Source organism: Scyliorhinus torazame, chromosome 16 (genome assembly GCF_047496885.1).
Source record: "Scyliorhinus torazame isolate Kashiwa2021f chromosome 16, sScyTor2.1, whole genome shotgun sequence".
Classification (NCBI taxonomy): domain Eukaryota; kingdom Metazoa; phylum Chordata; class Chondrichthyes; order Carcharhiniformes; family Scyliorhinidae; genus Scyliorhinus; species Scyliorhinus torazame.
Genome location: NC_092722.1, coordinates 31,009,388 through 31,022,864, shown reverse-complemented (window position 1 = coordinate 31,022,864; position 13,477 = coordinate 31,009,388). Strand labels below are relative to the sequence as shown.

Sequence of the window (13,477 nt, the reverse complement as noted above, 5' to 3'; positions counted from 1 at the left end):
CTTTTGATTTCCCTCAGCTGGTTTCTAAAACCCTCATAATGTTGTAACGAATAGTGAAAGTTCTGAGGATTGTAAGATTCTTCTTTTAATCTAATAATATACTTATTATTATTACTTCTCCAGCAAGCCAGAGATGGATCTTTCTCACTGAGTCATTTTTGTATGGAATATATTTTTGTGGAATATTTTGCATTGTTAAGTGTTTTTCAATGTTTAATTATCATCATACCTTTTGACCTATTTACCCAATCAACCCGTGCCAGTTCTCCCTTCAAATCTGGAAATTAATGGGAATGGAGATTTTTAACTTTATACTTGGCCATATCCAGGGTGCACAATATTCAATCCAGGAAGACAAAAGTTTTGGCAGTTCAGATCAAGTCCCATGAATGCCATATCATTCATACTGCATCATGACCAATGTATAACGTAATTGATTTGGGGGAGATTTTATTGAGGAGTGAATCCTCTCACTGTTCAGTGGTTCTTTGATGTGGAATTGACAATGGAAGCATTTGGTGAGTAATGTTTTCAAGTCTTTAGCTATACCTTAATTATCCAATGCCTCAAATAAAAAAATTCTAATCTCCCGTCACTTTCCTCCTTTTACAGATGTTAGAACAAATGATCGAGGGATTTACTCATGCAATCTTCACCACCATTATTGTCATCTTTATGAAACCGTCAAAATTCAGCTCAATATCACCAAATCAGGTAAATGAAAGGTGGGACTGGCACAACGTGGGGAAAATAGGCACAGACTGAAGTCAAATTTTTAAACTGTTTTTGTTGAGGTGACTGAGGCAATTTTTGTTCCAGCAAAGAAGATGAAGATATTAAAACCATGAAGGAATGTGACAGTAGATAGAAGCAGACTGCTTCCAGTGATTCAGCAGTCTAGAACAAAGGATATAAATATAAGTTTCAACACAAATAATTTAAAACAGAAAGCACAAAACCCTTTGTACAAGAGGAGGTTCAGAGCTTGTGCGTAGTGCCTCCAGAGTTAGTGTTTGAAGGAGAGACATAGGGCAAAAGTTTACAGTATCCTACCAGTGGGTTTGCATTGGTCACTGCTGGCACTGGTGCTGGTGGCATTACAGAGCAGCTGGCCAATCAGATTGGCTGGTGGCTCTGAGGTAGGACGTTCGCCTGGGTGAGGGGCAGAAGTCTCATCGCCAGACAATTAATACTCCATGATGTGGTAAATATCTGTAACACTGCTGTATTTGGCAGGGACTCTTCAGATGGCGGGCAGGAAACCTTGTCATCCGAAAAATCCTGTCCCACGTCAACATTGAAGAATAGGTATTGATAGATGGTTGGAGGAAACACAAGTCAAGGTATATGGGAACAAGACTTGGATGAGGAACTACAACTCATTTGGTGAACACACACGAGTAAGGACTGGATTGGTTGAATGACCTGTTTCCATGTTGTAATTTCTTTTTTAAAAAAACCTATTTTATTACAAACATGAACCAAAACAGGTTACAACACATAAACACCCCAGGAAACATACTTCCCAGCAATCAACTATACTGTCTGTACAAATGTTTTCAAGCCCCCTTCCCCCCCCTGCGACGAATAGCTCCTCAAACACGGTCACAAACATCCCCCACCTTTTGTCAAACCCCTCTCCAGAGCCCCTTAACTCATATTTTATCTTCTCCAACCGCAGGAAGGCATGCAGGTCACCCAACCAAGCCGCTACCTCCAGTGGCGATGCCGACCGCCACACCATTAATATTCGCTGCCGTGCAATCAGAGAGGCGAAGGCCATGGCATCGGTCTTCCTGCACTCCATGAGCTCCGGCTTCTCTGAAACCCCAAATATTACCACCAAAGGGCCCGGGTCCACCTCCTCCTCTACTATCCTGGCTAAGGCTGTGAACACTCTCGCCCAGAATCTTCCCAATTTTTTGCAACCCCAAAACATGTGTGGCCGATTTGCTGGTCCCCGCCCACACCTCTCGTACTCATCTGCTACCCCCTGAAAGAATCCACTCATTCTCACCTGAGTCAAATTCTCTCATTCTCTCTGTTAGCTCCTCCAGACTGGCAAACCCTTCCTCCAAATACAGATCCCTCACCTTGGCCAGCCCCACTTCCTTCCACCTCCTGTATATATTATCCCCCCCCCCCCCCCCCCCCCCCGGGGCTCAAACCCCCGCCCCCCGGGGCTCAAACCCATGATTCTCGCACAGCGGCGTTAACCCCGACATCCCTTCCACCATAAAATGCCTCTTCAATTGATTCCATATCTTCACCGTGAACTGCACCACCGGGCTCTCTGAATACCTACACGGAGCCATTGACAAAGCTGCCGTCACCATAGTCCTCAAACTGGATCCCTTACAAGATTCCTCATTCATCCTAACCCACTCTACCCCTTTCCCTTCCCATCATCGCCGCACCTTATCCACATTCGCTGCCCAATAATAACAAAGCAGGTTCGGCCAACACCAACTCCCCTGTTTCCTCTGCCTCTGTAGCAGGGTCCTCCCGACCCTCGGTACCTTCCCCACCCATACAAAGTCCAAAATGATCGTGTCCAATTTCCTAAAAAAGACCTTTGGTATAAAGATCAGGAGAGACTGAAAAATAAACAAGAACCTCGGCAGAATATTAATTTTCACCACTTGAACCCTCCCTGCCAACGTCAACTGCAGTGTATACCGCCACTTAAGATCCTCCCTAGCTTCCTCAAGTTGCACTAATGGAGCCCCGTCCATTCCCTCGCTAACTGAATATTCAAATACCGAAACATATCCCTCGCTACCGTAAATGGCATCCCCCCTAAATTTGCCCGCCGTCCCAGCTCATTCACCGGGAAAACCTCACTTTCCCCTACATTCAGTTTATACCCCGAGAACCATCCAAACCTCCCCAACAGGCCCATATTCCTTCTCATACTCTTCAGCAACAGGTCATAGGCATAGAGCGACACCCCATGCTTCCTCTGTCCCCTCATAATCCCCTGCTACTCCACTGACCCCCTGAGAGGCATCGGCAATGGCTCTATGACCAGTGCAAACAGTAACGCAGTGCTAACCCCTGAGGCTCCGTCGCCACCTGGCGTTGTCAGTCTTGGAGACCCACTCTGGTCTCGACCAGGGTCTACATACTCGTGGCCATGGAGCACCGGGAGTGGACCATCGCCGATGGGACTGCGCCACATCACTCATTGACTGTGCCACCATCTTCTGGATCTGTGTCACATCAGCCAGTGACTGCGTCATCTCCCACTGAGACAGGGCCACCTCCCTCTGTGTCTGTGCCACGTCGGCCAGCGCCTGGGCAATGCCGCCACTGTTCTCAGCCATGCCTGCTGTGACTGGGCCACGCACAGAAGCGCCGCAGCAATTTCCAGGTGGCTCTCGCACATGGCTGCCTGTGAGGCGGCAACGCTGTCCTGGGCCTCGGTCAGCGCCTGCACAGAATGCCCCAGGTCTTGGGCATGCTGATCCATAGCTGCAACCCTCGTCCCAGTGCCTCCACACTGCGGACTGCACCCGTGGGGTGTTGGTCTGGGTGGCATGCATGGTCGGCACTACCTCGTGCCCCTGCACTTGGTTAGACTCCTCCACCTCCACCTGCGCCTGCAGGTGCTGGATACTCCCCGACAACCCCTCATGTCATCCCTGGCTCTGTGACTGTGTCTCTGCACTTGATGGGACTGTTCATTCCAGAAGCCCAAAACCTGTCTGGATGGCAGCGGGTCGGCCACCCGGTCGGGAGTTCTCACGTCCACCCGATGTACCGGAACATCTGTGTGGGGCGCACCAGATAGTTTCCCAGGAGCCTCTTCACTACAGTGTCGAACCAAGTTGAGTGTCTCTGGGATGGTGGAGAGTGTTAGAGACCGCTGTGACAGGAAATCTGTGCTTTTCCTTGGACTGGAGCACCGGGGTGTCCTGAGTCTCGGGTCGAGGTTTGCCGTCCAGTTTACTCTCCCCGTCGCTGCTCGGCTTACAAGGGGCTCCGGCTATCGCACTGGTTGGGGGCGGGGGACACCAGAAGGGCTCGCTCCATCACAGCAGGTCTTGCAAGGGACAAAACAAGATGCATAATTAGACTGCGGGCCGCAGGCTGGTGGGTGTGAGGGTGGTGTGGGGGTGAAGGTGCTGTGGAGTGAGGGTTGGTGTGTGTTTGGGGGGGGGGGTGGACACACGTGCCACGGGAACTGCAACTCAGCGGGGTCTCATTTCCTTGCCTGCGGCTGACCTCCACCCCAGTGACCTCCTTGTCCTCAGGGCCGCTGACCACATCCAGGGCCCTCTGCTCTGCCACGGTGAGGGGCCAATGGTCCGGTGGTCCCCCTCCAGTTTTCTCCCACTCCCGGCAGTTATGAGCGGCCTTCTCCTTGGTGGAGGGGGGGGCAGACAATGAGCAGTCCGGTGCTTGCAGCCCAGGGGGTGGGTAGCTGATGGCTTCAGTGGCCAGGGCACCCGGCCATGGCAGCCAATCTGCAGGTTATGGGTTCGGCCGCCCTCTGGGTTGGGGGGGGGGGGGGGGGTGGTAGGATTACAGATGAGTGGGACGCGGGTTACCTTGACTGCCCTGAGGAGGTCATGCAGATTTTTCCGGCACTGATGGCTGGTCCTGATGGTGTTGCTCACAGTGCTGACCGCCTCTGCCACCTGTGCCCAGGCACGGCGAATGATGACGCCTGGCAGCCTCCTTCCTGGGCCGGGGTACAGGGTCAACCGCCTCTCCTCCACAGTGTCCAGGAGGGTCTCTAGCTCGGCATCCAGGAAACAGGGTCTCACTCCTCATTGCCATCTTGTTGACTTGGATGGTGTGTGTGGTGAATGAAGTGTGTACATGCGGCTGCAGCTTGTAAGCCTCCTGAGTGTCAATTCCAGACTAGGCGAATCCGGCACCATTTCTCATTGGAATTGATTGTGTTCAACGTGGCGCCTATGCTAGCTCCTTAACAGTAGTTGAATCGGTCCAGATGTGGCGCCAGTTTAGCTGTCGTGGAACTCCATGAATCCTGCACCGGTGTCAACACTTAGTTCCAGGAACGGAGAAAATCTCCGGAGAGCTCTCAGACATCTGAGTACACAAGAGATACACCTGAGATATATTACTCATCCTCTGGAAATAATACAATCTTTCAAAACTACTGTTTAGGTTGGTTTATTTATCTGAGTTAAAGCTATGGAGCACATTCTCGACTGAAAAGCACTCCCATTGCACTTGATCGTTGTTGTGTTATGTAATTTGGAATAACACAAGCTGCCACTTGATGCAGTTTTGAGTAAAAGATGCTCCAGGCTTTGAAGTGAGTTCAATGTGTTTTATTGAACTATTAGCACAGTTCTCAATGAGTTCGACTCTCTGCCAATCTAAATGTAGTAACTCAGTCTAACTGAACCAGCCTTGTTCTAAGCCACGTGCTGGGGTGTGATGCTGAGGATACACCCTGTCTCACTCTGTAGATGTTGGTCTGTGGAAAGAGGCGAGGTGCGAGTGCCTCATCCCTTTTATCGTGAGATACCACCCCTGAGTGCCCTGACTGCTCATTGGTCGTGTCCTATTCTCTTGTGGGCAAAATCTTGGAAAGGTTTATAAGAGATAGGATGTATAATCATCTGGAAAGGAATAATTTGATTAGAGATAGTCAACACGGTTTTGTGAAGGGTAGGTCGTGCCTCACAAACCTTATTGAGTTCTTTGAGAAGGTGACCAAACAGGTGGATGAGGGTAAAGCAGTTGATGTGGTGTATATGGATTTCAGTAAAGCGTTTGATGAGATTCCCCACGGTAGGCTACTGCAGAAAATACGGAGATTCAGGGTGATTTAGCAGTTTGGATCAGAAATTGGCTAGCTGGAGGAAGACAAAGGGTGGTGGTTAATGGGAAATGTTCAGACTGGAGTCCAGTTACTAGTGGTGTACCACAAGGATCTGTTTTAGGGCCACTGCTGTTTGTCATTTTTATAAATGACCTGGAGGAGGGCGTAGAAGGATGGGTGAGTAAATTTGCAGATGACACTAAAGTCGGTAGAGTTGTGGACAGTGCGGAAGGATGTTACAAGTTACAGAGGGACATAGATAAGCTGCAGCGCTGGGCTGAGAGGTGGCAAATGGAGTTTAATGCTGAAAAGTATGAGGTGATTCATTTTGGAAGGAATAACAGGAATACAGAGTACTGGGCAAATGGTAAGATTCTTGGCAGTGTGGATGATCAGAGAGATCTCGGTGTCCATGTACATAGATCCCTGAAAGTTGCCACCCAGGTTGAGAAGGTTGTTAAGAAGGCGTACGGTGTGTTAGCTTTTATTGGTAGAGGGATTGAGTTTCGGAGCCATGAGGTCATGTTGCAGCTGTACAAAACACTGGTGCGGCCGCATTTGGAGTATTGCGTGCAATTCTGGTCGCTGCATTATAGGAAGGATATGGAAGCATTGGAAAGGGTGCAGAGGAGATTTACCAGAATATTGCCTGGTGTGGAGGGAAGATCTTGTGAGGAAAGGCTGAGGGACTTGAGGCTGTTTTCATTAGAGAGAAGAAGGCTAAGAGGTGACTTAATTGAGGCATACAAGATGATCAGAGGATTGGATAGGGTGGACAGTGAGAGCCTTTTTCCTCGGATTGTGATGTCTAGCATGAGGGGACATAGCTTTAAATTGAGGGGAGATAGATATAGGACAGATATCAGAGGTAGGTTCTTTACTCAGAGAATAGTCAGGGCGTGGAATGCCCTGCCTGCAACAGTAGTGGACTCGCCAACACTAAGGGCATTCAAATGGTCATTGGATAGACAGATGGACGATAAGGGAACAGCGTAGATGGGCTTTAGAGTGGTTTCACAGGTCGGCGCAACATCGAGGGCCGAAGGGCCTGTACTGCGCTGTAATGTTCTATGTTCTATTCTATGTGTTCATGAGCTGCATGTTTGCATATCATGACATCTCCCCTTTTTTTATGTTTTGTTGGCATATGTGAATGTATTTACATGTGAATGAGTCTGTCTAACGTGATTGACGGAGGACAACAGAACAGATCAAAACAGATCTGGCAGAGGGGACAACGGCGCCTTGACAGGCGGGATGGAAGCCTGACTGGTGGCCTCGTGGTGCGAGGTATCAGGAGGTCGCAATTCAACATATGGAAATGGAGGAGAAAGTGGTTGTGGGCAGGCAACTTTGCGCAGCGCCCGTCGATTCCTTCGCACAATGGAGCCATTAGCCATTCGTACGACATAAGAGCGGGGCGCGGCCTATCGAACAACGACAGCCGGGGCAGACCATCCACCATCCGGTATCTTGATCCTGACAGTGTCTGCTGGGGATAGCACGGCCAGATCAGTGGCATGGGCATCATAGCTCTGCTTTTGACGGTCTCTGAGCTGCTGCACCTTCTGCAGCACCAGGAGGTGATCCCAGTTGGGCAGGTGTATGGTTGGAAGTGTCGTCCGCAGGTCCCTGTTCATCAGGAGTTGAGCCGGCGACATGCCAGTGGACAATGGAGTCATCCTGTACACAAGCAGTGCAAGGTGTATGTCGGAAGCAGAGTCCGTAGCCTTGCCGATGAGCTGTTTCACAATGTGCGCCCCTTTCTCAACTTTTCCATTGGACCGCGGATAGTGCGGACTGGAGGTGACATGCTGGAAACTGTATGACCTGGCAAACGTGGACCATTCTTGACTGCTAAAGCACGGGCCATTGTCGCTCATGACGGTGATTGGAATGCCATGCCTTGAAAACGTCTCCTTACAGGCTTTGATGACGGTCCGAGAGGTGAGGTCCAGGAGCTTCAGCAGCTCAGGGCAATTCGAGAAATAGTCGATGATCAATACGTAGGCGCGACCATTCGCATGAAAGAAATCGATGCCAACCTTGGACCACGGAGAGGTCACTATATCATGCTGTTAGAGCGTCTCCTTGCTCTGCGCTGGCTGGAACCGCTGACAGGTAGCACAGTTCGTGATGTCCTGGCTGATGCCGGGCCAGTAGACAGCTTTCCGGGCTCTGCGTCTGCACTTCTCGACGCCCAGGTGTCCCTCATGAATCTGGCGCAGCACCAAGCTCTGGAGACTGAGCGGAATGACAATCCTGTCCTTGAGGAGGATACCATCAATCACCGTCAGGTCATCCTTCACATTGTAAAATTGTGGGCACTTCCCTTTCTGCCAGCCATTGGTGAGGTTGTGGATGACGTGCTGCAAGAGGGGGTCATTGGCTATCTCATCACGGATGAGAACTACCTTCTCATCTGTCGCCGGGAGAGTGCTCGCACACAACTGCACCTGTGATTCGATGTGCTGGATGATCTCCAGCAGCTCACTGGGCGAGGTGATGGAACTGTATCAGCGATGATGAGCTCCTTGCCAAGTGTGTACACCAAGTTGAAGTCATACCTCCTAAGTTTAAGCAGGATTCTCTGCAACCGAGGTGTCATGTCGTTCAGGGCCTTGTGGATGATGTGGACCAGAGGCCTATGATCCGTCTCGACAGTGAATGTTGGCAGGCCGTAGACATAATCATGAAATTTGAGGATGCCGGTGAGAATACCCAACCATTCCTTCTCAATCTGTGCATATCTGGTTTCAGTGGGCACCATCGCCCTTGATGCGTAGGCTACTAGTGCCCAGCATGATGTGTCATCTCGTTGAAGCAACATTGCACCGATGCTATCCTGACTCACATCTGTGGATATCTTTGTCCGGGTCGAAGAATTCCAGGACTGGTGCAGTGGTGAGCTTGGCTTTCAGCTCCAGCCACTCTGTCGTGTGCCGCCTTCCACTCAAAGGCAGTAGATTTGTCACCAGGTTGCGTAGGGCCGTGGTGTGTGTGGCCATGTTTGGAATGAACTTGCCCAGAAAATTGACCATACCCAAGAAGCGCAGCACCGCCTTTTTGTCCTCAGGGACCTTCATCGCCTCGATGGCCTTAATTTGTCTGTGTCCGGGCGCACACCATGCTGTGAGATCTGGTCGCCGAGGAACTTGAGCGTCGATGTGCCAAAACAACATTTGGACCTGTTTAACTTTAGGCCGTTGGCATGTACACGGCGGAATACCTTCTGGAGACGGGACACATGTTCTTCAGGGGTCATGGCCCATACGATGATGTCGTCCACGTACACACAAACCCCTTCAATGCCTTCTACCATCTGCCCCATGATGCGATGAAATATCTCCGATGCCGAGGTGATGCCAAATGGCATGCGATTGTAGTAGTATCTGCCAAAAGGCGTGTTGAAGGTGCAGAGCCTTCTGCTGGACTCTTCCAGCTGCATTCGCCAAAATCCCTGTGATGCATCCAATTTGGTGAAGAAGCGCGCATGTGCCATCTCACTCGTGTGTTCCTCCCACTTCAGGATGGGGTAGTGTTCCTGCATGATATTCTTATTGAGATCCTTGGGATCAATGCAGATGCGCAGGTCCCCCAAAGGCTTCTTTATGCACACCATCGAGCTGACCCAGTCAGTCGGTTCGGTGACCTTGGATGTGATGCCTTTTTGCTGAAGTTCCTTGAACTGTGCCTTCAGGCGCTCTCTCAGTGGAGCAGGGACTTGTCGTGGTACGTGGGCCACTGGCTTTGCATCAGGTCGTAGCAGAATCTTGTATCAATACAGCAACGTGCCCATCCCGTTGAACACATCTGGATACTGGGCAAGGGTGTCGTCGATGCCGGCCTGAAGATCCACATGTGAGGATGTTGTGGTGTTAACCCTTTGAATGAGGTTCAGCTGCTTGCAGGCGTGCGCACCTAGTAGGGATGCCCTGTCCGGCTTAACAGTTTCAAAGCATAACCGTGCTTGTGTGTGTGTCGGTTGGATACGTGCAGATGGCAGGGTCCCAGTGCCGTGATGGCATTCCCGTTGTAATCCAGGAGCTTGCAGGCAGCTGGAAGGACCGTTAGGGGCTTCTTAATGCGTCTGAAGTCTGCCTGTGAGAAGAGGTTGGCAGAGGCACCTGTGTCCAGCTTGAACTGGATGGGGCAGTGGTTGACTTTCATCACTGCTCTTCATTTGTCCTCTGATTCCACAGCTAGGATGGATTGGACTTGCGATGCATCTGGTGAGGCATATTCACACATTGTAATAATGCCCACATGGTAGGCGTTGTCCAGGCATTCATCATCTGGATCCGTTGCACTGCTGGGGTCAGAATCCTGTTGGCGTTGTTGCACACTCCGGATGCGCCGTCGTCGGAATTGGGAGCGCTGGCTCCTGACTGGTGGTGCAGATCTGCACAGGGCTGCATAGTGGCCTGGCTTCCCGCAGTTGAAACAGCGTCTGCCTCTTGCAGGGCAGTGTTTCTTTAAATGGGCGGTGCAGTTCGAGCACGTCACGGCGTCAGCATCCTGACGCTCCGTGCGTCGTTGCACATGCACAGTGCGGTTCTCAGACGTCTGCACCTGCGCAGTGCGGGTTTCGGGCACTTTGTTATCCCGTTCGCACCGCACATGCGTCAGGCCCCGGGAAGAGCGCGCGAAAGGGCCGCTTTCGTCAATGTTGAGGCGCTGCATCTGACAGATGGCCTGCACACTCTCCGCCTCGTGGGAGGCTAGTTTATCATTTTCTGCCGTTTTGTACTGGGAATAGCGATTTTTAACATGCACTGTGCATGTATCAATCGCGACTGGCAGGGTCTTATGCTTGATCTTCAGTAACTGCTCTGTCAGAGGATCAGAGTGAAGTCCAAAAACAATTTTGTCTCTGATCATGGAGTCAGGGATATCACCGAAGTTGCAGAATTTGGCTAGCAGTCTAAGGTTAGTTAAATATGAGGTGAAGGATTCGTCTTTACCTTGCAAACGCTGCTTGAATATGTAGCGCTCGAAGATTTTGTTGTCCACCTCACAGTGGCTGTCAAACTTGTCCAGGATGGTCTGAAACTTTGTCTGGTCCTGGTCTTCGGCGAAGTGAAAGGAATTGAATATTTCCAAGGCGTGATAACCCGCTGTGGTGAGGTAAAGAGCTCGGGGAGTTTTTCTCTGCTGAGGCCAAACTTGAGTCATCTCCTGCTAGCAAGGAAATCGGGGTGCCATTTTGGAAGGCTGCCCCAAACTCCCCTCCCCCCCTCGCTGTCAACACCCCCCTACCCCACCCACCCCACTCCCGCCAGTGCCTGCAGAATCCCGCAAATGCTTATTTAAATGAGCCTAATGGATGATTTAATATGCAGATTTGGATCACGCCCCGATTAGGGTGAGATCCAAATTGTGACGTCTCATGAGACTTCGTTAAATCTCCGTGGTGTTTAGAGCATCACAAATCTCGCGAGAGGTCTCTTGCAAGATTCAATGGCCTCGTCCCGACACCAAGTCAGGCGTGACAAGGCCGCTGAATCGCACCCATGATTAGTTATCTCTTGACACTATTTGGTAACTTGTTCCACAACTTGATTATTGTTAGGAGGGGGGAATATATTTGTTTGAGCCTTGTATTGTACAGATCATAAAGAGTAATGATTTGAAGTGAATTAGTTATATTCCACAAGCCCATCAAGCATGACTTTGTGCGGCTGCTTTCATTCTTTGTAACAGCAGCCAAACCTAGGATGTGCCAGGCTACAAAGTGATCGGTGTGGATCCATACATATGATTGATCACTTCATGTCAATGAAGCAAATGTCTGCTGGGTGAAATACCCAGACTGAATGTCAGTCTCAACCATGAACTTCATACTGATGCCATTGTTTATTATTACTGTGAAATGGTATGCCATAAACATTCTGCTGATAAGATCTTCCTATTACTCAAAGATTTATAAATAATGTACAACAGTGGAATAGAGTGCCAGTTTTCTCTTGTACTGTTTCAGAGGCACATAGCTTTCACTGAACTGGTAGAAGGCAAACCAGTCAGTTATTAGCATTCCAGGGTGATTTTTGTAAATACAGTGAACACAAAATGGTTTCCCACAAATATTTTTTACCAGAAGCATTTCTATTTTTACTTTTGCTGAAACAGCAAACACTCCCTCAGTGTTTTGGGCGTTCCACTTAGGCTTTAAGTGATTTGGTATGAGTTACAGCCCATCCAGAGGTTAGGAATTGAATGATTTTGTATGTTATGACTTTCAGGATGGTCCTGAATAACAACAGGATAGGACATCAGGGATGTATTAACACGAGGTCTATTGAACATTAGAAGATTGTTACAAACATGTACCGCATCTAAAAAGTAACTCAAAAGTAACATACCCATCAGGGACTAAAAGCTGCTCCCATCAGCTTTAGTTCTCAGCAGTTCTGGGCAGCAAAAAGTGTTTAACTCCATTCTATATTAATATTCTTAGTCTCACAATATGATGTAATCCTTGCACAATGGGCTATCCCTTTGTCTAAACCAGAATTAAACCAGCTCTGTCCACTCCTGCAGAACACAGATGTTGGAGCAAAACTGCTATCATAAGAACTAAGAGCAGGAGTAGGCCATCTGGCCCCTCGAGCCTGCTCCGCCATTCAATGAGATTATGGCTAATCTTTTGTGGACTCAGCTCCTCTTTCCGGCCTGAACACCATAACCCTTAATCCCTTTATTCTTAAACCCTATCTGCTGTAATGCACCAGTTCTTTCAAAATGATCTAGTTTCAGTGTTTTTCCATGATGCATCTATTTTAACCGTAACACTACCAACCTTCATTAATCATCAGCGAATCACTGGCAAGCTTAATTGCATGCGCTAACTATCCCATGATGTCTGTTAAGTTGGCAACCTATGGGACGTGATTTATCGGCCGCATCGCACCCGACTTCGGGACATGACGAGGCCGTTGAATCTTGCGAGTGGCAATATTTTTTAACATATTTTTATTCGAGGCTTTTCAACAAAATATTTTTTTTAAAGTGTCAAACGAATATCCAAAGGGCAACAAAAGACCGTCACATCAACCCACCCAACAACCTAATCCTCCAGCCCTTCTGACACTGACCCCCAACCATGTCCCACCTTCCCCTTTTTTATCTCGCCTTACACCCCCTGGAAAGCACCCCCCCCTCATTGACCCCTCAATTCTCCTTGAAAAAAATCGGCCTCCCCCTGCCCCTGCACTCCCGGATCTTCTGATACCCACATATCACCACCTCCAGACTCGGGGCCACCCTCACCCCCAGAACCGCAGACATAACATCGGAGAACCCCTGCCAGAACCCCTTCAATATTAGACATGCCCAAGACATGTGGATGTGATTTCTCCTCCACTCCCCTCCCCCGCGCACCGCCCACACCTATCCTCCATCCCCTCACAAAACCTGCTCATCCTTGCCACCGTCAAATGGGCCCTCGGCACCACTTTAAACTGGATGAGGCTTAACCTCACAGATGATAATGATGCATTCACCCTCCATAAAGCCTCAGCCCATGTCCCAGCCACCAGCTCCTCTCCCAACTCCTCCTCCCATTTGCACTTAACATCCTCCACCCGGCCGCCCTCCCACTCCATCATTTCCTTGTAAATATCCGACACCTTCCCCTCCCCTATTTCGTCCTCCGACAGAAGCTTATCTTGGAAC

General features: G+C 49.6%; 1 protein-coding gene across 2 annotated transcripts in view; it reads left to right on the top strand.

Moving 5' to 3' along the window:
* LOC140392660 (matrix remodeling-associated protein 8-like) overlaps window positions 1-13,477 on the top strand; it is a 142,973-nt gene that overhangs the window by 49,502 nt on the left and 79,994 nt on the right. For both annotated transcript variants that reach the window (XM_072478152.1, XM_072478151.1), the window contains exon 4: window positions 613-714. In XM_072478152.1, the coding sequence (XP_072334253.1) occupies window positions 613-714 (102 nt within the window). The remainder of the gene's footprint in view (window positions 1-612; window positions 715-13,477) is intronic.